At 40.9% G+C, this 17,121-nt stretch overlaps 1 protein-coding gene across 1 annotated transcript in view; it reads right to left on the bottom strand.

Annotated features, from left to right (window-relative positions):
* bmpr1ba (bone morphogenetic protein receptor, type IBa) overlaps positions 1-17,121 on the bottom strand; it is a 342,233-nt gene that overhangs the window by 25,391 nt on the left and 299,721 nt on the right. Inside the window, exon 7 of the mRNA XM_069925682.1 lies at positions 2,303-2,399. Coding sequence (XP_069781783.1) covers positions 2,303-2,399 — 97 coding nt within the window. The remainder of the gene's footprint in view (positions 1-2,302; positions 2,400-17,121) is intronic.

The raw sequence follows: 17,121 nt of genomic DNA on the forward strand, positions 1-17,121 counted from the left end.
CAGTGACTGATTAAATGGAAGGGAGAAATTAGCAGAAATCCAGAGGGGTATTGGCAGTCGGAGGCACGTCCAATTTGGAAAGGGGCAATTGTACTAAGGTGAAGGATATTATAAAGTTGGAAAGGATACAGAGGAGATTAACAAAGTTGCTTCCAGAGTTAAGGATGTTGAATTATTATGAGGCCTGGAAAAACTTGGCCTGTTTGCATCAGAGCATAGGAGGTTGAGAGAGGATCTTATTGAGGTCTGCACAATCATGACGGGTAAACACATCAAAATGCTAGAGGAACTCAGCTGGTCTTTTCAGCATCTATAGGAGACAAAGATCCTCTACATCGGAGAGATTGGACGCAGACTGGGAGATCACTTTGTTGAGCACCTCGGCTCTGTCTGCTACAATAACGTGGATCTTCCAGTGGCCGCCCATTACAATTTTCCACCCCATTCCCTTGCTGACATGTCTGTCCATGGTCTCATGCACTACCAGACTGAGAACACCTGTAAATTGAAGGAACAACATCTTATCTTCCGACTGGGCACCCTCCAATCAGATGGCATTAATAACGACTTCTCTGGCTTTCATTAAACCCCCCACCCCCTTCCTCCCCTGTCTCCTTTCACACAGTTATGATGTTTTAACTAGACCCTCATCACATCCAATTAATACCTTTTGTTTCCTCCCCCATTGTTTGAATCCTGAGATTTTCTACCTTTTCTGATTTTTCCTAGAAGAAGGGCTCAGGCCTGAAACGTCGGCAATATATCTTTGTCTGAAAAGACCTGCTGAGTTCCTCCAGCCTTTTGGTGTGTTTACTACAATTACAGTGCTACAGCTTATTGTGTTTCACTCACAATCATGAGGGGGCTTGACAGGGTGAATAGATTCCTTGGGTAGGAGAATCTAAGACAGGAGGGTGTAATTATATTGAGGGTGGTGGGATTTCGAAGGGACGAGAGGGGACAGTTCTTCCGTCAAAGAGTGGTGGACACATGGATTGAGTTGCCAAATAGGCAGGGATCTTAGCTTCCTTTAAATAATACTTGGATAATGACATGGATGGGAGGGAAAAGGAGGGGGATGGGCCCAACACGGGCAAGAGACTAAAGCAGGAGGGCACGTTGTTCAGCATGGACAAGCTGATGGCCTTTGTCCGTGTATTGGGACTCCGTGAATAGGTAAATGGGTTTGTAAGGATGGTCAGCATGGATTTGGTGGATGTGCTGTAAGGTGCTGTCAAACTCCGTGATCCAAAAATAAGAAAAGCTCTGAAATTTGGATGAGATCGGGTGATTAAAACATATCAAGTCTGCAGGAGTTGCAACAGGGTGAATGTGAAAAGGATGAGCCTAGAACCAGGGAAAACAATGACGATTTAAGACAGAGAGGAGGTGCCTCTCTGTGAAGGGAGAGTTTCTGGAAATCTCTTCATCAAAGGACAGTGGAAGCAGAGCATTTGAATCTTTTCAAGGCAGTTGTATAAACATTTTTTGATAAGCAAGGGGAGAGAGTTTATGGGGGATTGGCGGGAATGTGACAATCACATTTGCCATGATCTTGTCAAAGATTAGAATAGGTTCAAGGGGCCGAGGGGCCTCTTGTTCCTAATTCATTCGTTCATAGTTCTGGAGTGAGAGCGAACTGAAGTCAGAGAACACAGCAACGGTGGATTGAACAGATGCAGTATATCCAGCAGGTCACACAGGATCCTTTGAAAGCAGTCAACATTTCGGGCTTGAGCCCTTCATCAGGAATGCCGAAGATCGGGCAAATGGCCAAATGTTGGGGCGGGGGGCAGTAGAGGTGGGGATGGGTATGGAGCATAGGCCAGCAGGTGGTAAGTAGGTACAGGTGGGAGGGGGAAGGGCAGAGTGGTGATAGGGTGATCTGGAGGACAGAAAGTGTGGGTGACAGGTAGGGGAGTGAGAAGGGAAGGGGTGAGGGAGAGCGAGAGGATGGTGGGAGGGGGTTTCTGGAAATTGGAGGTCGATATTGATGCTGACTAATTGCAGACTGGTGAGAAGGGATGCAAGATACTTTTCCTCCAATTTATGTGCGGCCTCAATCTGGCTGTACGTCTGGCCATGGACGGAAATAGTGTGGCAGTGGCGTGTAAACTGAAGTCGTTGGCCAGTGGGAGGTCCTTGCAGCAGACAACGTGAAGGCGTTCAATGAAGTAATCTCCCCAATCTGAGTCAACGGGATTTGATATTGATGGAAGAGAGCAGCAAAATAGTCTGTTTCATGCAAAAGGCAATACCTTCTGCTGAACTTACTTGGTGCAGGGACATGCCTGGGACTGACCTGAAGTAGCAGAAAATGATGAGCAGTGCAAGGACGATGCTACAAACGGTGACAGAGATCAGGAGCGCCATATGATGGGCATTTCCATCCACAAAATCTGCAGAAAAACACAGCATTAAAAGAAAGTTACCTCCTGGAACATCATTGAAACAGCTATCCTGTTCTGAGATGGGGGTTCATCTCTCTGAAGGAGCTGCCTGGGCTGCTGAGTGTTTCCAGCATTTTCTTTTTGTTTATTACAGACCCCTTCCAACAATTATATGAAGAACAATTAAGTGTGATGATATACTGGGGGGGGGGGGGGCATATTATACTGACCGCCTGCTATTGGCTATAGCTGTAGATACTCCACCCTACTGGTATAATAGGTGGTGATCCTTTCCCACTGGCCACTTTAGAGGTGGCTCTAGTCTATTAATAAAAGCCCTGTATTAGTATAATACTTGACTGATCCATGTCTATGGCATATCAATTTTATTAACGGACTAGAGCCACCTCTAAAGTGGCCAGTGGGAAAGCCTCTCCATCTATTATACCAGTAGGTTGGAGTATCTCTACAGCCATAGCCAATAGCAAGTAGTCAGTATAATATAACCCCCCCCCCATTACATCACCACAGCCCACAGTAACAAATAGGGGGCAAGAGAAACACAGATACTGTGGATGCTCTAATCTTCAGTCAACAATGAGCTATTGGAGGGGCATCAGCAGGTCAGAGAGCATCCGTGGGAAGAAATGGTCAATCAATGTTTCTGGTCGAGACCCTCCATTGAGAATGCAGTATAAAAAGGGGGAAACATCATGTACATCAAAGGGTAAACAAACTGTGGGAAATGCCAAGGTCAGGAGGTGAAAGGGCACTGAACAGAAGATGGGAGAGATGGAGAGACAGGTAGAGGGAGAGTGGGAAAGGGAAGGGAGGGTGTTAGAAAAGTTCTAGAAAAATAAGTACAGGAGCAGGTAAAGAAAATTTGTAAACAGTGGAGCTAGATGGAGGTGAGGTTACCTCAAAGTGGAAATATCTGTGTTCATGTTGTTAGATTTATGGTTGTGCAAGAGGAATATGATGTTGTTTCTCTGGTTTACACAATAGAAATTGGAGTAGGTATCTCTGGGGATGTGATTGAAAGGAAAAACCCATCAGCCATGATTTGAATAGCAGAGCAGACTCAAAGGGCTGAATGGCCTAATTCTGCACCTAATTCTATTCAACTATTTAATAAGCTCATGTGGATCTGGCTGAGGACTAAGCTCCACTTAATCACTTGTTTCCCCATAGCCTTAAATACCCTAATATTCAAAAATCTGTCCATCTGTGGGGCGGGGGAAGGGGGTGGCCATGCTAATGAGCTCAGCAGAAGTGTTTTGAAAGAGCTCTCCACTAAAAATATTAAAAAGATGGTTTAAAAGCTCAAAAACCAGAATTAATAGTCAAAAATGAATAAAGTACTAAATGACCGAGGGAAGCAAAGACAAAAACTGAAGAAGTAACAACTCAGCTCAGAACATCGAGTGGAAGCCCAATGAGGAGTGACTCACCAAGGGCCTTGGGACCAGCTGAAGCCAGCAGAGCAGGGGAGTCAGCCCAAGATATAGCCTCCATCCTGAACATGGAAACTTTATGCAGTTATTTTACGAGTATGGAATCAGCAATGAGAGATATTTCAGAGAAGGTAACGGAAATTAAAGAAGTTGTGGAAGACTTAAGTGAACAAATGACTCATTCAGAGGCTGAGCTGGACAAAACATAAGAGAAGCTAAAGGCACTGGAAGAAAAAGCAAAAATATGGGACATGGAAAAGAGAGGACTGATGGACAAAATTGACCATATGAAAAATTTTAGCAGACATAACAATGTAAGAAACATTGGACTGAGAGAAGGAACCGAGGGAAAAGACGCGGTGAGTTTCTTTGAAATGTGGATCCCACAGATGCTGGGATAAAATAAGTTATATGCAAAGCTGCACATTGAAAGGGCTCTCCAGACCCTCGGAACCAAAAGGAACGGTGAACAGTGACTACGACCAGTACTGTAAGTCTTTTAAGTTACTAGGAAAGAGCAGCATATGAATATTTAAAAAAATAATAATGGCCTATTAGTGGTGGACAATGCAAAAGTAATGTTTTTCCAGGACTTCAGCCCTGCATTGGTCAAACAAAGAAAGGAATTTGATGAGGTAAAGAGACAACTGTGATCTAAAAACTTCAAATGCTCAATGATTTATCCAGTATTGCTGAAGGTGGATGTCTCAGCAGGTAATCGACAAATTTTCAAGAATAAATAGGAATAATTTTTTGAAAGTTATGAAAAGATTAAAGTTGACAGCTGAAAGGACTGAAAATATGATTTCAAAATGGGACTAACTGAATATCTTTTCATTTATGTACTGAGCCATCTTGTTTTCACTGTTAAAACAAAAAAAAATTGGTTTATATGGATCTCTGAAAAGACAGAAAGGTGGTAAGGAGAGCAGCAAGAAAGCTCTGACGGTTTTGGGGGGTGGGGGTGGGAAAGCACAACGGTGCCGGGAGAGGAGTGATTTTAAAAGATGATGCCAAAGGGAAGATTGTTTCTTTGGAAGAACCCATGGGCTTTATTCGCGGGCTTCCAGGTACTACTGGTACTACAGGTACATCTGAACTAGGGATTTGTGTGTGTTTTTCTTAAAGGGGAAATGTATGTATTGGAAATGTCTTTTAATAGGGAAATGTTTTGACAGTATTTAGACGATTGGGAAGATATTAATGTTATACAATATTTATGTGAAAAATGGTATGGATAAAATTCTAAAGTTTATTAGTCTTAATATTAATGGGATAAATGGGTGGTGAAGAGGAAGAGGGTCTTGACATAGTTAAAGAAATTAAAAGTGGATATAATCTTTTTTCAGGAAACATCTTACCAAATTGGAACATGATAAATTAAAAAGAGGATGGATAGACAAATAATATCATCTTCCTTTGGTTCAAAGGCAAGAGGGGTGGTGATTCTAATTAATAAAAAGACATCAATGTTAATACAAGATACCTCGATTGATCAAGCCGGAAGGTACGTAATGGCACATTGTAAAATTTAGGGAGATGCATGGACATTTATGAATATTATGACGATGAACCTTTTATGAAGGACATCTTAAAAACAGCAGAGGGAAGACAAAATATATTAGTTGGAGGAGATTTTAATTTTTGCTTGGACCTAATACTAGTTAAATGTGCAAGAACAATAACAAGGGCAAAAGCAGCAAAAAACACAATTTCATATATGAAAGATCTAAATCTTATCGATATATGGAGGCAATTAAATCCCAAAGAGAGAGACTACTCTTTTTTAACTCAAGGGTGCATGACTCACATATAAGGATTGATTTATTTTTAGTGACTGCCCAGTTAAAAAATAGAGAGATAAAAACAGAATATCTAGCAAGGCTTCTATCAGATTATTCTCCTTTAATATTAACTATAGCAAGAATGGAAAAGCATGAGAATATATACCGATTGCGTCACAATACTACATCGTTTAAAAGAACAGATTTCTGTGAATTTATAAAGAGACAGAGAGAAATATTTTGTGAAACAAATCTTCCATCTTCTAATAATAGTTTTCTGATATGGGATACACATAAAGCATATTTAAGGGGACAAATTATATCCCAAAAGAAGAACCTTAAGAGGGAAGAAGTAAAGAGTTTGGAGAAGGATATTAAAGAATTATATAAAAAAAAAACAAAGAACAGGACTACAAGAAGAATACAGATTACCAGAGGATAAAAAGCCAAGGTATAATACGATACAAAAATATAGGACAGAAAATGGTATATTAAAAACTAAACAACAATACTATGAGTTGAGTGAACAGGCCCACAAAGTTTTAGCTTGGCAGTTTAAAACAGAGGAGTCATCAAGAATGACAAATGCTTTAAAAACAGAAATTCTAGTTTGTAAGCAAAAATAAATTAATGATACTTTTAGATAATATTACACAAAACTAAACAAAACAGAATTACTAGGAGATGAGAATGAAATGGAAGAATTTTTGCTGTATGTTGAATTTTCACAGCTGGAAGAGAAAGGATAGAATTATATACTCCTTTCACAAGGGAAGAAATCAATAAGACCCTGGGCACCCTACAGGCTAATAAATCACTGGGAGAGGATGGATTTCCACCTGAGTTTTATAGGCAATTCAAAGAATTATTAATGCTCCTTTTAATGGATGTTCTGGACCAAGCTCTGGAAATACAGACCCTCCCAGAGTCATTCTCAACTGCAATTATTATAGTGTTACCAAAAATGAATAAGGACCCACAAAAAACTTTGACATACAGACTAATATCCATGTTAAATGCTGATTATAAGATAACTAGCGAAAGCATTGTTAGGACAATACTTGCCAAAACTAATACATACAGACCAAGCAGGATTTGTCAAAGGATGGCATTCCTCATATAGTCTAGGAAGATTATTTAATATAATACACATGGCAAAATCTGAACGAAATCCATGTATTACAGTGTCTTTATATGTGGAAAAAACATTCAACTGTTTGGAATGGCCCTTTTTATTTTAAAACACTGGAAAAAGCTGGTATATGCAGAACATTTTTAAATTGGGTAAAAAATATTTAGACCATAAATCGCAAGCTAAAATAACAACAAATAATCAGATGTTGGCAGTGTTCTCCTTGATTAGATTGAGCAGACAGGGATGCCCGCCGTCCCCAGCCGATGATGTGCTATTGTACCTATCAGGCCTGGCTAAATTTTGGAAAAATTACAAGTAACACCAGAAAAATATGGAAGACTATCAGGCTACAAAATAAATATGGATAAAAGTGAGATAATGCCATTAACACATTTTGAATATGAAAGATACCAAAAAGGAAGTAAATTTAAATGGAAAACAGATGGAATAAAAATATCTTGGAACAACAACTGACAATAACTTGCAAAATCTGTACAAATTAAATAATGTTCCTTTTTGTGCAAAGATAGAAAGAGACCAACAGAAATGGAGAGACTTACCAATTACTTTGGAGGAAAGGGTTAACTGCGTCAAAATAAAAGTGATGCCAAGACTACAATACCTTTTTCAATTGCTGCCTATTCCATTACTTTAAAACTTTTTAAAGTGACTAAACAAGCATATTAGACAGTTCCTATGGAATAATAAAATATCAAGAATTGCACTGGAAAAACTATCATGGGACTATGGGCTGGGAGGGCTTAGACTCCAAGATTTCAAAAAATATTATCTAGCTGCACAGGCTAGATTTCTCACAGACTTCTTCACTGAAGTCAACCAACCTCCCCTCCAACCCCCCCCCCCCACCCCCTGTCTTGGGTTCAAATGGGAATTTATTCAATGGAGGAGGAAGCAAAAAACTTTATCAATAAATGAGTGTCTAATTACTAAAGAAAAAGACTGATAATCCTATTCTAATACATACGATTAGAAGGTGGCAAGAAATTGATGAATATATAGGAAAAAAGTGTTATTGCCCATAAACATGAGCAATAGAATACTAAATTTGTGGTATGACAAAGGTATAATATATTAAGGACCGTTATACAGAGGGAATTCTTAAGTGCTTTGAACAATTAAAACATCAATATGGAGTGGCCAATGGGAGCTTCTTTTGATTTCTCCAGCTTAGATCGTTCTTAAGAGAAAGATGGGGACCAACATTGACCCCACCTGAAATTAGTGAAATTGAATGAGCGGTCTGGATGGGGATTACACCCAAATTTGTAATAAAAATGTACTATGCTCTCCAAAGCTAAAGTGCAAAACCAGGGTTGCAGAAGTCAAGGGAAAGATGGGAGTCAGATTTGGGTGCAGTGATTTCAGAAAGAAGCTGGTCAGATTGGTGTAAGGACAGCATGACATCAATTATAAATGCAAGATATGGACTGGTTCAGTATAAATTTTTACACCAATTATATCTTACCCCACAAAAGTTACACAGATCAAAAGCTGAAATTTAAGAGATGTGTTTCAAATGTGGGACTGAGACAGGAACATTTCTACATGCACACGGTCATGAATGAATATGATGCCATTTTGGGAAGAAATCGTAGAAAAATTAACCAGGATAACAGAGTGGCCTTCACGGGCAACTCGGAACTATATCTATTAGGTGATTTCATGGAAATAAGCAAAAAAATTGACCAAATATCAAATCTCATTTATAAAAATAGCACTAGGGGTAGTGAAAAAATGTATCCTATCACTTGGAAGTCCGATTCCCCTCTACTTATAGCACGATGGACTGAGGAAATGAACAGCAGTTTACCTATGGGGGAAAAAAAAATCACATAACTTAAAGAATAATTATGACACTTTTATAAAGGTCTGGCATCCATACCTGGACCACATAGGGGCCCAGATACAGTGATAAAAAGAATATAAAAGTAACTACTATATATATAAAAAAGTAATTTCCCCAACTGTACCCTATATACATAAAATATATGTAAGCTTTGACGGTGAATGGATCTGCATGTATGGAAGGGGGTGGGTGGGGAAGAGAGAGAGAGGGATGGACTGTTTTGTTTTTGTTATTTGTTGTGTTTGTGAGAAAAAAGTTTAATGTATTGTATATTTAAAATGTCACTATGTATCATTTTTGAAAAAAAAATTAAAAATCTATCCATCTATATTTTAAATACAGTTAGCAAGACAGCCACTTTTGCTTCATTGGGCAGAGAATTTCACTGATTCGCTGCTCTCTTTATTCATCACAGACAAGGGACCATGGTGTTTTTAATCAGTGACCAATACATCCCTAAAGGTCAGGCAAAGAGAAAGGTTTTGAGGGACGTCAAGAATGGGAGAGATGGTCAGCTCTTTTGGGAGAAAATCTGTGATGGTGCAATTTAATTCCAGGATCTGCAATGGAGGAGGCATGAGATATTTCACCCAGTAAAATTTCATCAACAAAACACTGGAATTTTATTTTAATCTAAGTATGCATTGTTGACCTGTACGTAATCTGCATGTTGATAAATTCTCAGATGTTTTTTATTTCCTTAAGGACATTGTTGCTGGTTTATTTATCCTCCTTGGCATTACTTGAATGATAATGTATGATCCACTGCTATGCATGAAAGAGTATCACCCTGAAACTGCACCAAATGCTGGTTTTGTTTCTAGTAGCAATCTGAAATTGAAACCTACAACCTATTTAGCTCTAGTTTAGTACATGCTAAAAACAAAAGCACGCTCATCTGGAAATTATCTAATGCTTTTGTTTGCAGGTATTAGCTTTCCAAATGCTTATTATTATGCATTAAAAGAACACTTGGAAATGGGTCCCAGCTACGCCTGCCTGTTTGTGGGCTTTGTGGATCTACACAGGCAAGACCCCTCAACTCTTCCTCTGGTATATCGATAACTACATCAGGGCTGCCTCATGCACCCATGATGAGCTTGTCAACTTCATCTACGTTGAGGCCAATTTCCACCCCGATCTCAAACTCACCTGGTACATCTCTGACAACACTCTCCCCTTCCTGGATCTCTCTGACTCCATCTCGGGAAACAAGCTTTCCACTAACATATATTAAAAGCCCACTAACTCCCACAACTAACTTCACTACACTTCCTCACACCCTGTCCCCTGCAAGGATTCTATCCCTTTCTCTCAATTTCTCCGTCTACACCATATCTGTTCCTAAGATGAGATCTTCCATTCCAGGTCTTCCGAAATGTCTGCCTTCTTCCACAAACGTGGTTTCCCCTCCACCACCATCAACTCAGCCTTCACCCGCATCTCCTCCATTTTCCATACATCTGCTTTCACTCCCCTGCCCTCAGATGCAACAAACATAGTCCCCCTTATCCTCTCCTACCACCCCACCAGCCTCCACATCCAACACATTATCCTCCAGAATTTCCGGCACTTACAACAGGATCCTACTACCAAACACATCTTCCCCTCTCCTTCCCTCTCTGTCTTCCACAGGGACTGCTCCCTCCATGTCTAACCTCGTATACCCATCCCTCCCCACCAATCTACCCCCCCTACACCTTCCCCTGTGGCCACAGGAGGTGCAATATTTGCACCCACACCTTCCCCCTCACCAAGGGTCCAGGGCCCCAAACAGGCCTTTCCAGTGAAACAACACTTCATTTGTGTACCAAGAGGACTGATTTACTACATCTGGTGCTCCCTTTGGGCCATCTCTACATCGGAGAGACTGGGCGCAAATTGGGAGATTGCTTCGCTGAGCATCTTTGCTCCATCCACAACAGTGACAGAGACCTCCCAGGAGCCAACCATTTCAGTTCTGTATAACACTCCCATACACACATGTCTGTCCGTGGCTTTATGTACTATCCCAGCAAGACCACCCATAAACTGGAGGGACAACACCTGATTTTTCCATCTGGGCACTTTCCAGCCAAATGGCATTAACATCAACTGCTCTCCTTTTCCCCCTCCCTCCTTCACTTCCCCTTTCTAGTTCACCTCCTCCCTTCCCTCTCCTTTCACCTTGCCATCCCTCCTCCCCTTGATCACTTCTGTCACCTCCTCCACCTATCACCTCCTGCCTTTGCGACCACACCTCCCCCCTTACTCTTTTGCTCGTACGCCTGCCGACAATTTTCCTTACCTTGTTGAAGAACTCAGGCCCGAAATGTCGGTTATATATTTTTACCTTTGCTATATAAACTAAAATGCTTGAACTGCTGAGTTCCTCCAGCTTTGTGTGTTTTTACTTGGTAAATGTGTTCTCAGTCATAGACTCAGCAGAGAAACAGATCTTTTAGGCCCACTTTGTTCATGCCAACCATAGTGTCTATCTATGCTAATCCCACTTGCTAAGTGAGGACTACCCCTCACTTAGCCCTACCTATCCTAGAATCTGTACTGATGAGGGGTTCCGGCCCAAAATGTTGACTGCCTATTTTTTTCCATGGATGGTGCCTGACCTGCTAAGTTCCTTCAGCACTCTGTCTGTTGTTCAAGTACTTGTCCCACTGCTCTTTAAACATTTTAATTGTGTCTTCCTCCACCATGTCCTTGGCAGCTTGTTTCAGATATTCATTACCATCCGTGTGAAAACAATCTTCTCCCCCTTCTTGCTTTAAACCATTGCTCTTTAGTTCTAGACTTCCTTGCCCTGCGACAAAAAGATTCTGACCGATCTATCCAATCTATGCTGCTCAGAATTTTATAAACATTGAGAGAGTTGCCCCTCTGACATTCCATTGCTCAATTAATCTGAAATGTGCAATGATCAAACAGATCCCCTTCCAAAATGGCATCAGCCTGAAATGTTAACTGCTTCTCCTCCCTGCCAGATGCAACCCAACCTGCTGAGAATTTCCAGCATTCTCTGTTTTGATTTTCCACTTCCAAAATTTACATTCCTTGAAATCAACAGAATAGAATGAGGAGAACAACCCAACTGCAGAGAATTTTCTCATTGAAAAACATATTTCGATAGCAGTTTTCAAGGGCTCCAGTTCTCTCCACATGCAAAGGACCAATGAGATAAATTGTGATGACTTCCAAATATATTTAATCTCCACTGGCTACTCAAGAGTGCAGCTTGTAGGGGTGGGGAGAGAGTTCAAGAGCTTGATAGTATCACATAGTTGTTGGTGGGAGCTAGCTGTGAGGATACTCTCAAATCTTTGACATAAGGTTGCTTAACAAGATGAGAGCCCATGGAATTACAGGAAAGATACTAGCCTGAGTGGAGCATTGGCTGATTGGCAGGAATCAGAGAGTGGGAATAAAGGGATCCTATTTTAATTGGCTTCCAGTTACTAGTGGCATTCTGACGGGTTCATTGTTGGGACCACTTATTTTTACATTGTATGTTAATCACTTTGTAGCTAAGTTTGCAGATGATGCACTGATGGAAAGAGGTAGTGAGGTGGAAATAGAGAGGCTGCAGAGAAACTTAGATAGATTAGGAGAATAGGTAAATAAGTGGCAAATTAAATATAATGTTGGAAAGTGTATGGTCATGCACATTGGTAGAAAGAATAAAAAATTGAAAATGAGAAGGTGCAATGGTGCAAAGTCTTGAGCAGGATATGCTAAAGGTTAACTTTCAGGTTGAGTCAGTGGTGAAGAATGTGAATGCAATGTTGACATTCATATCGAGAGAAATAGAGTACAAGATCAGGGATGTGATGTTGAGGCTTTATATGACACAGGTGAAACATCATTTGGAGTTGGGGACACAGTTTTTGGCTCCTTGTTTAAGAAAAGATGTGTTGGTATTGGAAAGGGTCCAGAGAAGATTCATAAGAATAATTCCTGGAATGAAGGGATTAACACATGAGAAATATTTGATGGTTGTTGGACTGTATTCCTTGGAGTTCAGAAGAATGATGGAGAGCGGGGGTGGGGGGCTCACTGAAGCATTTTGAATGTTGAAGGGCCTGGACAGAGTCGATGTGTCAAAGCTATTTCCCATGTTAAAACTGAGATGCAAATGAATTTCTTCAACCAGTGTGGTGAACTTTTGGAATTTGCTATCTTGGGCAGTTGAGGAGGCCAAATTAATGGGTGTATTAAAGGTAGAGATTGATTGTTTTCTGCATAGTCAGGGTATCAAAGGTTAATGGGGAGAAGGCAAGGGAGTGGGGCTGAGTGGGAGATGGAATGGTGGAGCGAAAACGAAGCCCACTTCTACTCCTTTATCTTAAGGTCTTATGAATCTACAAGTTTTCCACAATATTTCCCGCAATCTTCACTTACCAGATCCCAGCACTGGTAGCCTTTGTTTCCATTTAACATCCTCCCCTACCCTCTCCATCTGCCCATCAACCTTTTTCCCTTCCTGGTTCACCAGTCTCCCTCAATGGTCCTTTTGCCTCACACCTGCCACCCTCATATTGCCCAGCTCCCCTCCTCACGATCAGACTTGAGGAAGATTTCACACCAACATGCCGACAATTCTTCCACACCTCAACCCACTGAGTTCCTCCGATGGATCAGTGTTTTTTTTGGATCAGAGTTATATACTCAAGCAAAGTGATTGCATTTCTTATTTCCTGTTTATATTTAAAAATAAATCCATCTGTTTCTTCATGATCCATGGTTACCAGGATCAAGGTATTCTTCAATACTTGTCTGTTTCAAAGCAGTTAGCTCTGCTTTGACTTCAAAGGCAAGATGCTGAATAAGGTAAATAGGTTGAACCCTACGCCCATTGATCTTTCCTGATATCAAGCTATTATATTTCTGATCCAAGATAGTAGTGAAGAAGTAGAGACAAGGTTTGCTCCTGGGGGAATATTTGCTTACCATCATGGAGTTTTGCTGAAAGTGACAAACGCAGTAACTTGCTGGGCAAGATAGCAGTGGGTCAATCTGTAATCTATTCAGATCTATCTTCACCTGAGCTCCAGAAGATGGATCAAAAGCTAAGAAAGGTGTTAGGTTTCACAGGCGGAAAATAATCTTCATGTCTAATCATTTACAAGAGGTTTTTCTCCCTCCTGTAGCACAGGAGAAATGGTGTGAATCATCTTCGCTCTGTTAAAGCTTTAAGTGAAATTGAGACTTGACTCTGGGGAACTGTTTCTCACTCCAGTGCCTGACTGCACCATTTATCAACAGTTTAGCATTTATACACAGCATTTTATTTCTTTCTGAAATGTGTGGTTTGTAACAGCTTAAGGTGTCAGTGCCTATCAATTTGAAACATGTTGGACATTGTGTCTGCAAGAATACCCAGATCTGTAGTATAACAAGATGGAGCGGCTTCTTTTCAATACAAAAGGCTCCCCTTGAACAGTCCGGCGTTCTATTCACGAGTAATGTAACCAGCTCCCAAGCCAGATACCATAAGTGTGCGCTGGACTGTTAAACTTCCCTCTGGCAATAGTCAACAGGAGGTGCTTTTTTATAATGAGGAGATGGGGCACAGAAATAAACCCTTCAGCCAACCACTCAGATGCAGTGATCATACATACATCCCATTTTTAAAATTCTTTCCACATTTTCATCAACAGACCCCTGACACTATCACTCACCGACACACAAGGGGAAAATTAGCCTACCAACACTCACATGCTTGGGACATGAGAGGAAACCAGCATAGCAAGGGGGGAACCCACTGAAGGTGTAAATTCCACACAGACAGCACTGGAGGTCAGGATTGTGACCTGGGTTTCTGGAACTGAGGCAGTGGCTCAACTACCTGCACCATCCAAAAAACACAATTAAAATTCCAGTGTATATTACTGGCTGGTTTTGGCAATAGACTGAAATATAGTGAACTGCATTTTCAAGTCATAGATAGCTACAAATGGATTATGGCTAGACAAAGAGTTAATTGGATCTTTTAAGGTTTATTCTGGAAGGTGGGCATGTCTCCAAATGACAGTCTTTTTTCTTTTTCCCTGCACTTTAGCCAAGCTGTGGTTTATAAAGGGAGGCCTTATGTTTAGGTTTAATATTTAAACCAACTTCAATCATAAGTAATCTTTCAAGAAAAGAAACCTTCCTTCCAAAGTGAATGATATTCTATGATCGAAATAAGTCCACCTATGATCTACGCCAATTGATCCTCTGCTAAGCAGTGATAATTAGAGACACATAAGAGACTGCAGATGATGGAACTTGGAGCAACACTCATGAGGAACTGCAAAGAACTCAGAAGAGTGCAGTACAGGAACAGGCCCTTCAGCCCATATATCCGTGCCAAACACGATGCCCAAATCAAACAAAATCTCATTGCTTGCATCTGATTGCTATCCCCCCATACCTTTCATCTTCTATCCAGAAGCATCTTGTAGGCTACTATTTTTATCTGTTTTCATCGCCTCCCTGGCTGCTCTTTCCAGGCACCTATGTGTGAAATATCTGCCCTGCACATCTCCCTTAAACTTTGTTTCCCCTCACTTTGAACACAAATGTGTGATGCTTTTACTCTGGGGAAACGATTCTAACTGTCCACCCTTTCGAAGCCTCTCATGACCTTATCAGGTCTCCCCTCTGTCTCTAGCATTCCAGAGAAAACAACCCAAGTTTGTCCAAAGTATCCCCATAACTCATGCCCTCTAAACCAGGCAAAATCCTGGTCAACCCTTTCTGTAATGTAAGTCAGTGATCAAGAATTGTTGAGAAGGGGAAACCCTCAATGACTTAGGGATCAAGATATACAGTGTGGTCAGTGGTTAAGTGTGTGAAAAGGAGGTGTCTAAAGTCATATACAAATTTGCTGACAATACCACATGGATCGCTGTACAAAAGGAGGTGACTAACCTATTAGAGTATCTTGAAGAAATCTCAGGTAGGTTAGACAAAGGGGAAGCTGTGGATGTTATATACTTGGATTTTCAAAAGGCTTTCGATAAGGTGCCACATATTAGGCTGATAAATAAAATGAAGGCCCATGGAATTACAGGGATGCTATTAGACTGGATAGAAAATTGGCTGATAGGCAGAAAGCAAAGGGTTGAAATTAAGGGATCCCATTCAGGATGGCTCCCTGTAACAAGTGGTGTTCCGCAAGGTTCGGTCTTGGGGTCGCTGCTGTTTACAATTTAAATTAATGATTTGGATTGTTGAATGAATGGTTTTATGCCCAAATTTGCTGATGACACCAAGATAGGTGGCGGAGCAACAACTATTGAAGAAACCGTAAAATTGCAGAAGGATATAGGTAGTTTGGGAGACTGGGCAAATAGATGGCAGATGAAGTACAAGGTTGAGAAGTGTTTGATTCTACATTTTGGCAGTGGAAATAAACAGGCAGAGTATAATCTGGATGGGGGGAAATTCAATCCTCAGAAGTGCAAAGAGACCTGGGTATCCTCGTGCAGAGTAATCTAAAAGTTAATGCCCAGGTAAGATTAGTAGTGAAGAAGGTGAATGCTATGCTAATATTCATTTTGAGAGGTATAGTGTTAAAGAGTAGAGAGATGTTAATTAGTCTCTATAGGGCACTGGTGAAACCCCATTTGGAGTACTGTGTACAGTTCTGGGCCCCCTATCTTAGAAAATATGTGATATTGTTGGAGAGGGTGCAGAGGAGATTTACAAGGATGATTCCTGGAATGCAGGGGCTGGCGTTTAGGGATCATTCGGCAGCTCTTGGGTTTTACTCATTGGAATATAGGAGAGTGATGGGGGATCTCATAGAGCCATTTCGAATATTGAAAGGTTTTGACAGAGTGAATGTGGATAAGATGTTTCCCTTGATGGGCAAGTCGAGGACAAGGGGTAATAGTCTTAAAATTAGAATTTATCCAATCAAAACAGAGAGGAGGATGAACTTCTTTAGTCAGATGGTCATGGATCTGTGGAACTCATTGCCGCTCAAAGCAGTGGAGTATTTAAGCAGGAAATGGATAAGTATCTCATTAGTAAGGGTATCAAGGGATATGGGGAAAAGGCTGGTAATTGGAGCTGGGGTAAGTTTAGTTTAGCTTAGTGCATAGTCATGGAACCGACCCGATGGACTGCTTCTGTTCCTTTATCTTGTGATCTTGCGATGTGTTAGCATACAGGAGGGAGATTGAAAATTTGGCTGAATGATGTATAAGCAACATCTCACTCAATGTCACCAAGACCAAGGACCTTGACTTTAGGAAACTTCTACAGAAATGTGGTGGAAACTGTGCTGACTAGCTAAATCACAGCCTGGTATGGAAGCACCAATACAAAAGGTAGTGGACTCCACCCAGTACATTATAGGCAAACTTCTCCCCACCATTGAGAAAATCTACATGGAATGCTGCCATTGGAGAACAGCATCAATTATCAAGGATCTTCACCACTCAGGACATGCTCTGTTCTCACGACTGCCACCAGGAAGGAGATAAAGATGTTCCATAACTCGTACCAC

Source organism: Narcine bancroftii, chromosome 3, assembly GCF_036971445.1.
Source record: "Narcine bancroftii isolate sNarBan1 chromosome 3, sNarBan1.hap1, whole genome shotgun sequence".
Lineage (NCBI taxonomy): Eukaryota > Metazoa > Chordata > Chondrichthyes > Torpediniformes > Narcinidae > Narcine > Narcine bancroftii.